We start from the raw sequence: 17784 nt of genomic DNA on the forward strand, positions 1-17784 counted from the left end.
ATCCCGTACCAAAGGCAAATCAAGCATATACAATTAAGGCACTCACTAAACTGATGTCTGCATATGGGACACCTCAAGTCATCGAGAGCGACCAAGGGACTCACTTTACTGGAGCGATGATACAGCGCTGGGCAGAAGAGAACAACATTGAATGGCGATTCCATCTGCCATATAATCCAACAGGGGCAGGCCTTATTGAACGCTACAATGGTATTCTTAAGGCTGCCCTGAAGACAGACTCCCAGTCCCTGCAGGGGTGGACAAAAAGATTATACGAAACCCTGCGGGACTTGAACGAAAGACCTCGGGATGGCAGACCCAGTGCTCTGAAAATGTTACACACTATATGGGCCTCCCCTCTTAGGATTCAAATTACAGGTGCTGATAATGAGGTAAAACCGCAGGTTGGTAATGACAATAATCTTCTGCTCCCTGCCCCTGAGAATCTAAAACCAGGAATCCATAAGATAAATTGGCCCTGGAAGGTGCAAGTAGGACCCAAGTGGTGTGGCCTACTTGCACCTTGGGGGAGACTATTGGAGGTGGGAGGTTCAGTTACCCCCTCGGTGATAGGTACATGGCCTACTGACATCGTGGTCAATACTCCGGTCTTTATTGCTAAAGGGACACCCATCATGTCCCTATGGCAGATCAGGACTCCTCCTCTGGTGCCAGATATAGTTATACAGCCACAGATATCTGGCCAGAGGGTATGGTATCGGAGGCCGGGACATAATCCGGTGCGAGCAGAAGTATTGACCCAAGACAAGAATACGGCCTGTATCTTGCCCTGGAGGGCAGACCTTCCTCTCCTGGTACCCTTGAAACATCTGTATTACTCTCCCTAAGATTCTAAGCCTCTAGGACCATCAGAGAACAATTTGTGTGGACTGATGAAACGCAAATGGACCTGCACCTCGAGATGGCTTGTCTCCAGTAACATCTATCAAGCACTGGCCCACGGAAGATCGTGAATACCCATCCAATCATCATTTGAATAACATCAGCATTCGGTGCGACGGGAAATTGTATCAGCGTCGCGTTGGGTCTCTGTGATAAGGGAAAACTCACCTAATCATTGGTTCACGCTGTGAAGGGGTGGAGTGTATGGGAGATTGGTAATCACAGCCTGAACCTCTGATTAATCAGCTGAGGCAAGTATGGGGTCAGCTGTGGGAGCACAGGTGAGAGTGATGTAGCTGTGCTCCCGGAAGGGGTGGAGCTTGACTCCATCCCCTCTGAGACCTCATTTAAGGGCTGACTCCCACTGGAGCAGTATCTCTTGGAGATCGCTCACCAGGGAGGACTGCCTCAGCTGCTTCAGTCAAGGCACCACCGTTGGTGAGTTTTCCCTTTACTCATTCACTTATATACCTTCTGTACATTTTGTTTCCATCTGTACATTTAAAACCAATACAGGGAAACAGCCAGAAACTGGAGCATAGGAAGTACCACATGAATGTGTGCAAGAACGTCTTTATGGTGAGGGTGATGGAGCACTGGAACAGGCTGCCCATGGAGGTTGTGGAGTCTCCTCTGGAGATATTCAAGACACCCTCCTGGATGCCATCCTGTGCAACCTGGTGTAGGGAGCCTGCTTTGGCAGGGGGGTTGGACTTGATGATCTCTGGAGGTCCCTTCCAACCCCTATGATTCTGTGAAGCGACTAGCAAAATTGTAGGATTTTGGAATGGTAGATGTGTGCCTGGTTGCAAAGATTCCTTTGTGGCATTTTGCATCCCATAATGAATAAAGTTAAGTGGCTTTTTTTCCCCCGTTTTCCCAATGAAGACACAAATTTACTTTAATATCTGAGGTAATCTATTGGGAATGTGTATGTGTTAGATAATCTTATTTAAATTCATGATGGATTTTTCAGTAGTTTGATCTGTAGTGAATATAGCTGTACTTAAATGAAACATGCCTGTGGGCTTATCCTGTATAGGATACATACACTAGTATAATCACTTGCATTTGCTGTTTGATTTGCTTTACCCCGGAGAATAAGGTCATTAAAAAAATGTGAACTAATGAGCAAATTTAAAAACTATTCCTAGAAATGTATTTGCAACTGTACATTTGCTTTCTGTGTGAAAGCTCTTACTTTGACATTCAGTTGCAACCTGTATTTTTAACCCTGTCTCTCCTGGGAACGATTCAGCATTTGAGTATTTAAAATGTTTTAGTGGAAGTTGTCTTTACACAGATATGGCAGAAACAAGTTCTCTTGACAAGTTTGGTCTTTGAATGTCAAGGTAATGTTTATACGTAGTGCTCAAGGATTGATTCTCATTGTAGTTGTAGCCTGTGTGTACAATGGCTTCCTTTGGACTTCAGTGGGACAATTTAAAAACAATTGGAAACTGCTAAAATCTGGACATTCTGACATAAAGTTCTAGAACCTCAGGGATTTTACTAACTGCAGTAGAATGCATCACTATTTTGTGTTAAGAAGTAGAGAAAAAGTAACTGTACTAAGCATTGTGCTTAGTGCACACAGTGAATGGGATTTATTTTTCTGTATATGGAAATGCATAGTATGCTAATAACCACTGTTAATTTGCATTTTCATGTATTTACTTTTTTTCTTTTGTAGATGGGCCACGGCCTACTCAAAAAGAGATTTTATCTCTGCGAGCATTTTTGTTGATGTTTATTAAACAACTAGTGATGAAGGTAGGATGTCTAAATTTCTTTTCATGAAGAAATTCATTTTAACTTAGCATTTTCTTCTAAGCAGGCTGAATATTGTAAACAAGTAATTAGAGATACCATGTAAGGTGCATCTTACTGTGGCCATTAGTGCTGAAAATGCATTTTTCCCATTCAAGCTATTTTTAATCAAAAGTGGAGCTTTTAAATGGAAGTGTCTACTACTTGGAAAATATGAACTGCTCTGCTTTGTTTGATTCCTTATTTTGCTTTTGGAAAAACACTGCCACCTGCATTAGAAATGCTTAAAGACAAAGGAGCATTATTGGACATTATATGCTGGTGGGATAAGAAAGATGCTGCCATCTTTCACAATTTTTTAGACATTAGAAGAACATTAAAATTCAGCAGTTCTACTGCTTGTAGACTTTTTTTAACCTTTTCCTCTTGTAAGCTTTGCTTTCTCTTCTTCCTTCCAATTCTAGGCTATGTCTCTTCTATGTTTGAATTTAGCTCCCTTTTTCTTTCCTTATTACTAAGGGACTCTGTGCTGCTGCTGTCCAGATCCCCAGCAGTTGAGAGGAGTAATTGCCATAAAAGTTCTCATTGTTTTTCTTTAAATCAGATGATCTACAATTGAAGTATCAGGGAAAACTTAACTAGAAAAATAAGACCTTCATTAAAATTTAGTTAGAGTTTATCTTTTTCTGTGTGAGATTTATAACTTGGCCAGTTTCGGATACAGTTTCATAAGGACAGTAAAAAGGGTGTCCATGATTAAAATTTGATTCTTCTGCATATTTTTTGTTTGTGCAAGATCTTTTTGGGAGCTGAGTGACTCAGATAAATAAATAAATAATGGAATCCTTGGAAATGAAGGCACAGCTTTTCCCTTCTTAGAAATAAATGTTTTCATGTTCACAAAAAAACAAAAAACAACCAAAAAAAATCCCCAACATATTCCCAATCTCATAGCCATAAATGGTTTAACTTTCAGTGAAATTGAAGGTAACTGAAAAGAAAATTCTATATTATTATAACAAGCAAAGTTGGCTATATGTGTAGCTGACCGGCTCAGGTCTACTTTGACTCCTCTTTGACACATGAATTCTGTTGTTAATGAGATATTCATATTCTCTGTATTGATTATCATGAGCTGTTGTTTCTCTATCAATTTCATTGTACTTTATTAGTATCAGCCTGTTTTTATGCCTGCATTGGGTTCTTCTTGTGCTTTTTAGAGCTTCAGTGGGTCTTTCTTGAGCAGAGGAAAAAGCTGTCTTCTATTTATGAAACTATCATAGTATCTAATGAAAGCAAATTTGCCTTGTGAGACTTGAATTGTATGTAATCGTGGCTTCTAATGATGCTCTTTTGAGAATGATTCTTTTGTCCTTGAAAGGTAATAGTTAAAACTTGGTTCTTTTTAAAGGACTATGGAATAAAAGAAGAAGAATTGCAGGCAATCCTCAATTATCTACTCACTATTCATGAGGTAATTTTTAAACATTTGCTTTCCTGGGTGCTACTTTTGCATTGTATTTTCCAGTATTGCTGTCTTGATGTCACAAGATGGCTCTGTAGAGGAAATAGCAAATGTTGTTCAACTCCCTTGTAGCATGCTGAATTGCCAATATTCTTGCAGTGATTTAAGCACTATGCTCAGTGTTAGATTGAAGTTCATTAAGCTAGGAAGTCAAAATGGTTTCCTATGTTGTTCTGCAAACTGATTTGCCAAGCAGGAAAACAGATGGTGAGACTGACTTAGAGGAGAAAAAAAAAAGATGACAAAATACTATTTTATGCTGCCTAAGTAATATTTTTTGTTTCTTAGTCCTTTTTATTTTGCTTCTTAAATAAAGCAATAAAAGTGAAAACATGCATTAAAAAATAAAGATGTATGTTAATGGCATCTAAGAGAAGCGTATAAACTTAATTGGGAGAAAATGTTGGTTACCACTGATACATCTGCATCTTCATATTTTAGCACCAGGAAAAGGCACTTTATGCCAGATGCAACATCAAAGACAAGGGAAATGGGAACATAAATCTAACTGATCTCATCTCTGTAAGAGTGCTTGAAATGGGAAAAATAAGGAATTAATTGAACTTCAAGCAGTACAGATTTTTTTTTTTCCCTTTCTGTTTACACCTATGTTTTCCTTTTATTCTTTGTGCTGATCACCGGTGCACGTATGTGGTGTATCACGATCATTAACTTTATAATATAGATATTAAAAAAAACAAAACAAAAACCATTCTTGTTAACATACAGCAGGAGTAAACCGAGAGTGGAAACATTGTGGCCTTCATTTGAGAAGGTGGTATTTTTAACTATTTAAGGCATTTATGAGGTCAAATATTAAAAGCAGGATGCCACAGTATAAGGTATCTTGATGTATATTCATGAAAACATAAAATAATAATAGAATTTGGTCTCATCATAGGGTTTATGTATCAGTGACAGTGTCTGTGATACAAACTAGTAATATCTTTAGGTGAGCGCTGTTATTCAGAGGGACATAAAAATAGTTTTCTAATAGGGAAAGAACAGAATATTTGTTCAAAAGTGGAAAATTTGGAAAGCACTTGTAAAATAAATTTTCATTTAATTACCACAGTGAGTGATAAAAGGAGAAACAATTGCATTTCAGTATTTCATAGGTTATTTGTAGTATAACTAACGTGGAACAAATTCTTAAGCTGTAGGTTAAAATGCTTTAGACTATTGGTGTGGGAAAAAAAAGCTTTATTGAACAGCTTCAGTTACTCATTTTAAATATTGCCTGTGGCAAGCTGTGGTATTTTTTTTTTGCCTTGGCCTTTGCTAGCAGAGATTTTATGTTAAACAACTACTCTGTGTCACAGTAAATGTGCAGCAGTTAATTTCTACCTCCTGTGCAGTAGAAGAGAGGGAAACGTGCATGTGCACAGATAAGTCTGTGCATATAAATAAATAACACAGAAAATAACACAGTCTGTTAGTCCATTCCCTGCCCAAGACATACTTCCCAGTCATTGATGTCACTTTTTACTCTACAAAAGAAAGTATTTTCACCATAATGTTTTCTCCTGGTTACATGCTCTTGCCTTCCAGGTCTGTAGCTCTTTTGATCTTCTCCTAGTTGCTACTGTTACAGTGCAGATAATTTTGAAGTATTTTATAGTGATTCTTTTAACCAAAATAATGTCCTAGCACAGATGGTTTTTAATTCAAATTTATAACTTCTCTTCAACAGGATGACAATCTAATGGATGTCCTGCAGTTGCTTGTTGCTCTCATGTCAGAGCACCCAAGTTCTATGATCCCTGCTTTTGATCAGAGGAATGGATTACAGTAAGTGAAGTTTTGTAAGTGGGCAAAAGGAAATGATATTTTTGACCATACTGTTACTTGCTAGAATTTCTGTGAAATCTGAAAGATCCTCATTAGTGTATGTGTTGTGATCTTACACTGTTTCTCTTGAGAGATTTTTGTGTCCAGGTGTTCTTTTGACAAGAGGAGGTGTTGGATTTATCATCTATGAGGTCTTTTTAAAAAAAAAAAAGGTTTCCAAGGTACTGATTATGATTAAACAGGTAGTGATCAATTTGAGTTATCTATACATTGAAGTTAAGTCTTAATCTACTAGCATTTGGTCTTTTGCCTCCCTTTATTACTTGTGCTTTGGAACTGAAAGGGGAAAAAGTTGGTTCAGATTTCTTCTGATCTTTATTAGCTTTTGTTCCTTTTTAAAAAATGTATTTAATGTGTAAGGCATTATTAGACTGATGCAGGGGACGTTTGTCACGCTGCTCTATTCACAATCTTTGTTTCCCAACAAAATGAAAGATATTTTTTAACACTACTGTGAGACGAAAGTAGCAAATTCTAACAGTTAAAGCTCAGGTAAACTGTAAGTCTGATTTGTGCTGTCCTTCTTAGAAAGACATTGTTACTGAAGTTTCCTATTTTAAAATCAATCTGCCTGGACATGGCAGGGGAAGAACTGGTGCAGGCAAACAAATATAAGAACTATTCCTAGAAGTGTATGAGGAATAGTAATTCTCTTGCTATATAAGGGCAGAGTCTCAGTTCATACATTTTGTTGCACCTATTGGTTAACCCCCATTTATATATACATTTTTTCAGTTGCCCTTTCTCAAGAGACAACATTCATGCATGTTCATAATTGTTTCCTCCACTCTTAGTGTTAGGCTGTGTCTTTTAACCTATTTTCTTCACCTTAGACTTCATTTGTATGGTAATGTATTATGCTGTAGGAAACTAATAAAAACTCCAAATAATAAAACATTTGAATGTCATGTTGAATCTCCAATGTAATATATTTATTTTTATTTAACAACTGGCACTAGACATTTTCTTTTTTATTAACTAGTGCACAGGCAAGTCAGTATGAATAGTGAGTCTACTGTGAGAAATCATTTTGCACTCCTGTCTCGTTTGTTACATTCCTTGCTTCAGTATTGTTGCCAGTCATTTCTCAGCTTGCTTCCATGCTTAGTGATATATCTGCTATTTGCAATTACAAACATGTTCTGGAAATTAAGTGTGTATTCCTCCATCAAATGTGCCTGATCAGGTAAGTGCTCTGTTGTCAGAATACACCTTTGAAGACACAGGTGAAGTCTCTTATAATCACCTGTGGTAGCTCGTCTATAGGGAGGAAAACACTTACCAACTAGCTTAAGGAATGGATTCCTGCAGAATTCTGCTGTTGACTGTGACTGCTTTTTTGGAAACATAGATAAACTACATTAAAGATGATGTTGCTTTTGAGAACTGTTTGTGATTACTAAATTAAGAACTCCAAAGCCAGGACTTACGAAAGAGATTTTTCAGGAATTTTTAATTTGCCTGTTCTCCTGTTCTGTACTAAGAGAGCTCCAGTTTGATTTAGTGAATGAGGCAAACTTCTTGAGAAGATCTTTTGCTTTAAATATATGGAGATGAGAATCTATCTAGTAATCAGGGACAGTTGACAGGAGTATGATTATCTCTCATATGCTTACAGAACTTGAGTGCTGCTTGGGGGAATGGGCTTTTTACAGTGGCTGCCAGGCAGACTGCATACGTCATACATCGCATGTCCTTAGAATGTTACTAATTACTGTTTCTTAACGTTGTGTGGCCCCAAGAAACCTGATTTCTGGAATCACTGAGCATTGGCTAGTGTAGCAACTATATTCAGTAAGAGCCTGTTTATCTAGTCCATGTATGTTGACTTCTGCATCTCTAGCGAAGAATGGTAACTGTTGCTGTTTCTAGAAAGCAGAAACCAAAATGAGTGAAGTGAGAAAAATGCATACCAACTTGTTGTTTTACTTTCATGTGCTCTCTGTTGAAGGATACAAGTGTCAAATATAGTGGTAATAAAAAAAAAATGATCCCCATCTGCACATGACCGTACCTATACAGCTGTGTATATAGTAAAACAGTTGCTTGCTTAGTTTTCTAGATGAAATATCAGGTTAAAATAGCTTTGTGTGTAGGAAATGCAGTAGACTTTCCACAGCTGCATATGTAGATATTGGTCTTTGGGAGGTGCTTTAACTTGATTTGAAAGTCTAAATACAATTATAAAATGTGAAATTGCAAACTGTCGGGCAGTTAAAAGAAATGTTATTCTGTTTCTTTTTCTCATTAATAGCGATCCTTTTGAAATAGGCTTGGGTATAAATTTATTACCAGTCTGTTGTAATTAATTTGTCATGCCAAAAACTGTTGGCATTTCAACTGTTTCAGGAAGCTTTGTGTTTTTTCTGCTTAGGGTCGTCTACAAACTTTTGGCATCAAAAAGTGAAGGCATCAGGGTGCAAGCTCTGAAAGTGATGGGATATTTCTTAAAGCATCTTGCTCCAAAGTAAGTACTGGTTTAAGTCTTAAAAAAATAGTATCTTGTGACTAATACATGTGTGTATATATATAAACATAAAGTGAAAATAATTTTTATTTGTATCTGTGTCTGAGTTGTTTTGTGTTTGCGTATTGTTTTGTACGTAAAATAAAAAAGCTGTTTTGTAGGCTAATCATTAAATGTACTACACTGAATACCTGCTCCTGTTCTTTAAATACTTTCAATTTGTCACTAATCCATTTCTGACACGGTACAAGTAATTGTGTCTAGGTTTTCTCACTTCCTTGTCGAGGTCATTTTCTACTTATTTTCTATGTGGTTGTCTGCTCTTCAAAGTGCAATTTTGCATTATGCCAGTGAAATTAGTAGCAAGAATTAGATTGATGAGATGGAAACCCTTATTGCTTACTGGAAACTAGATGTAAGATGTCTCAATTATCATTAAAAATCTTTTAAGTAAAATTGGGCAAAACTGAGCTAAATAAACTGGGTTTTGTTTATTTATTAATTTATTTTTAATTTTTATTTGCCTGGTAGCTTTTAGGAGTAAGCCATTTTTTGATGTGAAGCTTACTAAGGTAAAAAGGTTGTATGTGGTTGGAATTGTCATGACTCTGTGTCAAAGCAGACATATTCCTGTTTCATCTGTAAGAGAACAGTGTTTTGCAAATATGTAGGTGTATTTACCTTTTCCCTGGATGAATGATGTAGGAATTCTAAAGCCTTCTCAGCTGGGACTGCATCTTGATAGTTTAATTGTAAAGATAATCTTAATTCACTCATGAGCTGTGCATCTGGCAGTAGGGCCATTATGGGCAAATGCCTTTACTTCGAATAGTAGGAGTGTCACATGGACTTGTGCACTCTTATGTCTTTCAGTACCCTTATGTCTTTAAGTTCACCATGTTTTATTTTTTATTTTTATTTTATTGGTCTTGGAAGTGTGATGAAGTTGTGCAACTATGTCAGGAAGTGTGATATTGATATCAGTTAGCTAACCTGGGAAGCTGGTTACAATACTAGATAACTGTTGAGATCACTGTCTGTGGTTAAAAGATATTTTTGAGTTAAATCAGGACAAAGGTGCCCTTTTCTTAAGGTTTATCAGGAAGTTTGTAGGGGTGTGTTACGGGTTTTTGGACCTATGTGTGACTGGACCGCATTTATGAGAGAAAGGCAGCTGTCTTCTGTCTGTCTTCATTGAGCAACTTGTTCCTTCAGAACTGAAATCGTTACCCTTTTCCTTTGCCAAAGTCTTAAAAGTAATTATAAAATGCAGTTGCTTAGTATTTCTTGAGGCATGCATTTTTCTCTAGCTACTTGAATACTTAAGCTTATTTTATCTTTCTGTACTGTTTTAGGAGAAAAGCTGAAATCATGCTTGGACATGGATTGTTTTCTTTGCTAGCTGAAAGGCTGATGCTTCATACTAACTTGATCACCATGACCACATACAATGTCTTATTTGAGGTAGTAACACACTTCACTTAAAATTCTGTCTTTCTAATTGTTTGTAGGACATTGTTAGAAAATTGCTTGCATATTTCTACTGATGGTTTCCAGATGACATCAAAACCTAAGTGTGATGCAGTTGAGTGCTGCTTCTTTTTTCCTCGAAGTTCACTACTTCATTTTTTTTTTTGCCTAACTTGGTTATGACCATTACGAACAATTCCAGATAATAAATAAGCTGAAAAGAAAGCTGATTTTTATAACCATAGAGAAATGAAATAATAATGATGTTGTATAAAGTTGTATGGAACTGTTTTTCAATGAGCTCTTTTAATCAGCATTGATACGATGTCTATTCTCTTTAGATTCTGACTGAACAGATTTGTACTCAAGTGATACATAAACAGCATCCTGACCCAGATTCAACAGTGAAGATACAAAATCCTCGTAAGAATGATAAATATTTTTCAGTGATATTATAATAAAAGTCTGCTGGGAGAGGGAAGAAGAGAGTTGCTTATTCATTACTTTAACTAGTCCTAATTCTTATCTCAGTTTTAAGTAGTTATTCATACAAGAAAACTCCACTTAGGTGGAGTTATTTAGGAAGCAAGTCTCTTCAGCTTTTCAAAACACGTTTGAGTATAAATATGTATGTAGTTCATAACTCACCATTTTTGGCTGTACAGTCATACTATGAAGTGGATTTTCAATACTTGTGTGCACCGGAATACTTTGATTTAATACATGTTAAGGTTCCAGCACAATTCTGATTGCATTATTTAAAGATGCCAGACTAAATTACCTGAAATGTGGAAGCAGCCTTCATCTTAAATTACCTTCAGTCCAGTGGTGCTGGATGGAGAGTAGGAGTAGTCACTTTTTGGTTAGTTTACTTTATGGAAAGTATCTTGATATGAAACTTTAGATGTCTTTTGAACTAAGGGGAAATACTGATCTTTTTTTCTGAATTATATGCGATATTAATGTACTCTTTGTATGATACAATGGCATTATGTTAGCATTGGGAATTTCTTATTGTTCTGGAGAATATATATTTCTCACTTTCATAGCTGCTTTGTTATTAGAGGTAGATCGTAGTTGTGGGTTTGCTTCATGTGGAAATTTAGGAAGAGAAATAAAAGCAAAGCAGATAAGAAAGAAATCTGGTTGTTGTACTCCATGATAAATCTGTGCCTTGTGGTAAAACTGTATGGTGCAGGAAACTCATGATTTCTGTTTCTTAAAATTTTTGAAGCTGATGCTTACTGCTGTAATTATTAGAGATTATTTGCAGTGTGAGATAGGAATTAGAATTCTCAGGTCTAGTGGGACAAGTGATTTCTAAATTACCTTTTTAAGATCAATCCTGATTTTCTCAAAGAAGAAATTTCCTTTCTTTTAAAGAAATTTTGCAAGATGAATTGAAACCATCACAGCGAGTGTAGACAAATTGCGTATTACTTTGTAAATAAAGTTAACTTCTTTCGAAGTAACAAGGATAGTGACTACTCCATTGCTTTGTAGGGTGGGAGATAACCACCATTTTGACGATTTCCAAAAGCACAGAGAAGATTATGTTAGTAGAATAAGCAGTGGAACTTTAAATCGAGAGATTGAGAGAAATTAGAGAATCTTGCATGCTGGTACAATTTGAGAGGTTTGGTCCCCTTCCTCAAAGGTTTTTTTTAATGTTAGAAATTTTTAAGAATATTAAGTTATTCACTTTTACAAAATCTTCAGTTATTAATGGAGGACAAATATTGTGCATTTTTCTCTAGTTGATTTTATACCTGATAGATTACCTCTTCCTTATAATAAGCTTCTAACACTTTCTAACAGTTATGCATTTTAAATTCTTTTACCATGCAATAACATTTGTATTGCTGAAACTTGATAATTAAGAAAACATATCCAGAGTAGTTTAATTCTTCTTCCCTTTTCTCCAGCTGCATTAGACCTGCAGTTCCCCTGAAGTATGAGCAACTTTGAGAGGTCATGGAAAAAGGAATTTGAAATATTTAAACATTTTATTCAAATAGTCGCTTCTTCTAAGCATATATGTTTGGTTTTTTTGTGTGTGAATTCTTTGAAGTAACTAGCTTTCTTTGAAGTAATTAGCATAAAGATGATATTTGAAGGTATCTTAATTTCTGCTTGGTACTAATATTGTCTTACTTGTTAACTGTTTTACAGAGATTTTGAAGGTTATTGCAATCCTGCTACGTAATTCTCCACAGAGTCCAGAAACACTGGAGATTCGGCGAGCCTTTCTCTCAGATATGATTAAACTTTTTAATAACAGCAGAGAAAATAGGAGGTAAGATGGCTTACCTTATGCATATATGTATGCAATAAGCAGCATAAAGAACATAACAAGGTGTTCTTGTTAGTTTCATTGAGCACTGCTGTTCTGCAAAATCTGTACTGTTGTCTTGGATATGTAAAATTAGAGAATCTTGCATGCTGGTACAATTTGAGAGATGTACTCCTCTCTGGATGGATGTATATTTATAAGACATATTTTGAAATGTTATTAAATAGCGTGCATTTTGCAGGAGTTTGTTGCAGTGCTCCGTTTGGCAGGAGTGGATGCTTTCTCTGTGCTGTTTTAATCCCAAGACTTCTGAGGAGCAGAAGATAACTGAGATGGTGTATACCATTTTTCGAATTTTGCTTTACCATGCTATCAAGTATGAGTGGGGCGGCTGGCGTGTTTGGGTAGATACACTGTCTATCACACATTCAAAGGTAAGTGTTTAAATTGGGAGCTTTTTTTTATGTTATGTAATGAATTTTGGAGCCTTAAAGTGCTGGATCATAGTGTGATATTCTTAATGTGACTTTGAGTATTTATTAAAACAATTGTAATACCACTGTGTGTATCTCTTATCAGATATAACTGCTTCAAATACTTCACAATTAAATGTTCATTTTGTTGGTTTCATGCTTCAAAGAAATGTGTGGACTTTTTTTCTTTAGGTTGCTGAAATAATGATTGCACGGATTTTTACTGAAAATCAATAATAAATGAAAATCATTTTAGGAGCATTTCCTTTAAGTTTTTAGTATCTGCTTGGGTTTTTACTAACGGTGTGAGCACGAGGGGGCGCACTGTATCTATTCATAAACAAAACTACCTTTTGGTGATAAGAACAGACTGCAAAACTAGTGAAAAGCAGAGATATCAGAGCTGAGACAGATGTTTCAGCTGTTAAGCTGTCATGGGATACAGAGTGCGAAAGCAAATCCCTGTAGTATGAGAAAGACTGTTAGCCTTCATTATTTTTCTGGTGTTTTTGTTGTTGTTGTTGTTTGTGTGTTTTTTTTGCTTTGCAACTAGAATTATACTGTAACTGTTGTTAGTGGATCTCTAAGCAAATTGAAGTTGTATTTTATATAACTCTCTTTTTGTGAACAAAAAACCCAAGTCCAGTGCATCTTACAATTCTGGTTTATCAGAAATAACCAGTGAAAATGACTTAAATTGTAAATGCAGTATTTCTGCACATGTGCAATTTAAGCATGTAAGAAGGGACATCTACAACTCTTCAAATTCTGATGTTCATTTTAGGATTTTAAGGAATCATTGATGTTTCTGAGAGTCTTTGGTTTTGTTTGAGTTCCCCTTTGTCCCCTCTGCTGAAGCAGCAAGAATGCTGTTATTTTGCAGCTCTCTTTATTCTTCATATACATAGCTTGATAGTCAATTACTTGGCTATGGGGAGACGACTGTAGAAATCTGTATGTAAAAAAAGTGTATGGTATCATTAAGCAGTCACTTGGCTAAATGCATTCCAGGTGCAAAGAATACAGTACCAAATCTTAACCCTTTATAGAGATTACTGTTTTAGTTTTTGAAGTGTGGTTTGTCATCCATCTTTTGTGTTGGTTCTGCTGTCCTCAGAACTTTGTTCTTCTCTTTCCCTCAAGATGCAGAGGTGCGGATAGAATAGACTGTACAGTGGTGAGGTGTAGCCAGATAAAAAATCTCTAATGTTTATAAAAACTGGCATAATTTAGAACATTTCTGTATTTGCTTAGAATTGCTGGAGAACTGTATCTGCAGAGGAAGAACACCTTCCTACCTTCGGTATAGAAAGCTTTGGTGTATTGAATTTGAAAACTATTTTCCATGTTTTATAAGATGTGCGCCTGCTTTTTTTTTGGTTGTAAGATAAAATAGTGTATAAAATCCATGATAGTAATCATATGGATTTGGGGTCATTGTCTTAATTTAGTGACAATGAAGTAAACCAATGATCTAGAATTTATAAATGTAAAAAAAATAAGAAATTGAAAAAAAAATAATCAAGATTTTCAGTGATGCTATTGTAGCCAAATATTAGTAAAAGAAATCTGTTTTTAGGAAATACCAGAATACCAAGAAATAGGAGGTACAAATAATTATACTTTAAAAAAACTTTTTTGGAATAGCCATATATGGCTTTTTTGTGCAGTACCATACTATATGAGAATACCATGTTCTTTGCCCTTCGTGTTTCTTACAGGCAGTTACTGGAGTGCTGACATACAGCAACGTATTCTTGTTGGTCTAAGCAACTTCCTATTATCAGATTGCCCAAGTCTAACTTGTTTCCTTCTTCCAGCATGCTTTGGAGGAAGTTGATCTGTGGTGGGCTTAGAAGTATATGATTACAGGCAGCACTAGCAATGGATCAGTACTGACATTTTGAAGTAATTCAGATGAGTTTGAGTTCTATTTGTTTGTACATTGGTGCTAATAATATCCATTTCAAGAAACACAAAGGAAAATGGTCAGACAGCAAAATCTACCACTAACTACTGTAATGGTGGCAGTGTGCATGATAATACAAAAATCAAAGCTTTTGGAATTGGACTTACTTAACTCTTTATACATTTGCCTTGATTTATTTAAAAATATATTTGCATTTTATGCTGGCTGGCTGTATAAAGCTGGACAATGTGTTTCATAGCTACATTAACATAAATTACGATAAATTACTAAAAAACTCTGTAGTGAAATGTTAGTAATCACTTGAAAATGTTCTTAGATATCTGTATCTAATAATAATTAAATCACCCTATTTTTATTTATTTTGAATATTATTCTACTCTGCCGTACAAATATTGAGATTCATAGAGATTCATACGTAACTTGGGGTAGACATTATTCAGGGGGCAAATTGTTAGATGTTAAGTGCATCTCAGGTGTATTTGATTTCTTGTATGCTTTCAAAGTATTGTAGGAATTATGGGAACAAAAATATTTCCTTAATGCTGCTAAGAGAATAACCAATTTGCGTTTTTATTATTTCATCTCTAATTGTATTGGGTTACTGCTTATTTTTTCTTTTTACAACCCTTTGCTCCTTTCTTACTACTAATTTATAACACCGTTCTATGATAAAGAACTAGTGTATAAAGGAATAGTATTACAGAATTGGATAGGTTTTGCAGAGCTACACATCAAGATACATGCAGCTGCTATAAAAAGCCAAAGAAACTCAATTGCAATTTTATTGTCCAGTTTGATAGATTTCCTGCCACCTTTGTAGCAGGGAAGCTGTTTGTCACTGTAACCCTCTCCTCCAACAGCTGCACAACGTTTTATAAGCAGCAACGGCTTTTCTAGCATAATTGCACTACGTTGGTTTCCTTGCACTCAGAATTTAAAAGGTGTGTGTAACCTTTTTAAAGCCAAATTTCTTAACATTGGTCATGTATCTTACTGATTTCCATATTATGTTTTGCTGTTTTTCGAATGTTAACATGTCGCATGCAATATGTTCCATTTGTGGCTTCTAGTTTAATAAAAATGTTAATGAAAAAAAATTAAATTAAAACTCAGGTTTGTTGTAATCAGCTAGAACTGAATTTATGACGGATTTGAAGAACTTCAGTTTCTTATACATTTTAATCATGGTCACAAAGCCTTAGTCTTTATTCCTCGAGTAGTGCTACTTAGTAAAAAGAACAAATAGGTTTGTTAATATTTAATAATAGGAAACAAAGAGTAGTGAACAACTTGCCTTTTCGACCTTTCAGGTTCCCCAAGTTTTACAAGGATAACATGATTTACACAATGTAAATGTACTCCTAGATTATTTTTGTGTTTTTAACCACTGGAAAGAACTAATATTTGCTTATTTTTAGAACCTTAAATATATCGTATTACCTCAAAAGTTGTTTCTTGATATCATGTGGTTTGGTTAAAGGGAAGACAGTTGGGTAAATTCTGAATTTTTTTTTTTAGTCTCTCAAGAAATTGTCATTGGGTAAGACTCAAATTTTAATATGTCCATACTACAGTTTTATTGTTTCTGTAGTGGAAAATGTTTTGAAGTTCTGTTCACTGATCTGAATAGGAAAGAAGTATGATCTTCAAGCGGTAATACCTCAGGCACAAGGGATCTTAAACTGCTGATGGGTTCTTACACATGCAGAATGTTTGTTTATTGGGGAGCTCTTCCATCTCATTGTTCACTTAGTTTGAGTGGAATGTCATAAAGGCAGGATGTTAAAATCTGACTGAATTTAACTGAAAGAAGAGGCTGAACTGGGACTAAAATGAGCATGGTAGACTGAGACTTTATGAAGCAGGAAAGAACGAATTAGCTGAGTATGTGGAGCTGTGCAGAAGCCCTTAAGGAGAGAGTAGAGTAGACATTTGCTGCTGATTGAGAAATGCCAAAGATCTCTAAAAGAAGAAATGGGGAAACATAAATGCAGGGGAAAGGACTGACATGAAGAAGTGGCAAACGGGTGTGAAGTAGTGTTCATAAGCAGAGAGGACTTGAGAGAAAATGGATTCTCATCTTTATCACTAGGTAGAAGAGCACTAGAAGGTGGGACCTTCCTCTGCAGGTCTGAGAACTGTTAGTGGCCTGCTTTGCAGTTGCTGCAGAGTTTGAGACAAATCTCCACACTTGCTGCTGTGTTCTCTTTGGCTGTGGGGACTAAAGGAGAAAATACCTCTGGTCTGAGTTGTATTTTCTACTATGGGGCTTCCGACAACATACGGACACATAGGAAAGCTATGGCCAGGATGAATAGTGTTAAGACATGCACAGTAATAAACACTGAATTTAGCTATGGGATATTTTTGTTAATAACTAGATACCAAATGTGTTAAAGTCACCGTAATATTCTGTGGATAATTTGGCTGTCAGTGAATTTAGGAACCGTGGCAGGATTGGAAAAGAGAGAGGAAATACCATGAGAGGACAGCATGTCTTGCAATTTAAACAAGCTAAAAAAATTCTGAAGTGAAAATGAGCAAATTTGCTTGGTATGCTACTTCAATTCATTATTGTGCAGTGATGTAGCAGTAAAGATACATCTTGACTGGATTTGAAAATAGTCCACAGCTGATTTACAGCTTTTTCTCTCAGAAAAGTGAACTCTTCTATGCGTATGTTGACTAATACTTACTTTCTTATTATAGAAACTATTTGCATTAATATAATTTCTGAATATGGGTAGAAAAAATGCAATAGTATTACTGCTTTAGGTGAAAATGTAGGAACATGGAAATACAGTTTTTACCTTTTTTTTTTTTCCTTTTTTTTTTTTTTTCTTCCCTATTTTTTATTTTCCTGTCAGTGAATACTTTCTGAAGGAAGCATAGATGACTCCTAGAAATTTCTTATGACTGGTGTCCTGAATGTGAATTATCTTTTCTTACCTGTCTTCTATTAAATGCTCAGAAATAAACCAAAGATTCTTTAGGTCAGTAGGTTACAGACTGTAAGTCAACGTGTGGTACACACAGTACCTTTATATCTTCCCCTTCACTCAATTGAAAATTAAGTATTGATGCTAGATATTAGGGATCAGA

The 17784-nt window shown here is 35.7% G+C and overlaps 1 protein-coding gene across 5 annotated transcripts in view; it reads left to right on the forward strand.

The window, feature by feature from the left end:
• Positions 1 to 17784, forward strand: part of LRBA (LPS responsive beige-like anchor protein) — a 363878-nt gene that overhangs the window by 48310 nt on the left and 297784 nt on the right. For all 5 annotated transcript variants that reach the window (XM_072334558.1, XM_072334559.1, XM_072334561.1 and 2 more), the window contains exons 15-22: positions 2597 to 2676; positions 4085 to 4147; positions 5892 to 5989; positions 8424 to 8516; positions 9872 to 9980; positions 10328 to 10409; positions 12159 to 12282; positions 12521 to 12713. In XM_072334558.1, the coding sequence (XP_072190659.1) occupies positions 2597 to 2676; positions 4085 to 4147; positions 5892 to 5989; positions 8424 to 8516; positions 9872 to 9980; positions 10328 to 10409; positions 12159 to 12282; positions 12521 to 12713 (842 nt within the window). The remainder of the gene's footprint in view (positions 1 to 2596; positions 2677 to 4084; positions 4148 to 5891; positions 5990 to 8423; positions 8517 to 9871; positions 9981 to 10327; positions 10410 to 12158; positions 12283 to 12520; positions 12714 to 17784) is intronic.

The sequence above is a fragment of the Excalfactoria chinensis genome, chromosome 4 (genome assembly GCF_039878825.1).
Source record: "Excalfactoria chinensis isolate bCotChi1 chromosome 4, bCotChi1.hap2, whole genome shotgun sequence".
Classification (NCBI taxonomy): domain Eukaryota; kingdom Metazoa; phylum Chordata; class Aves; order Galliformes; family Phasianidae; genus Excalfactoria; species Excalfactoria chinensis.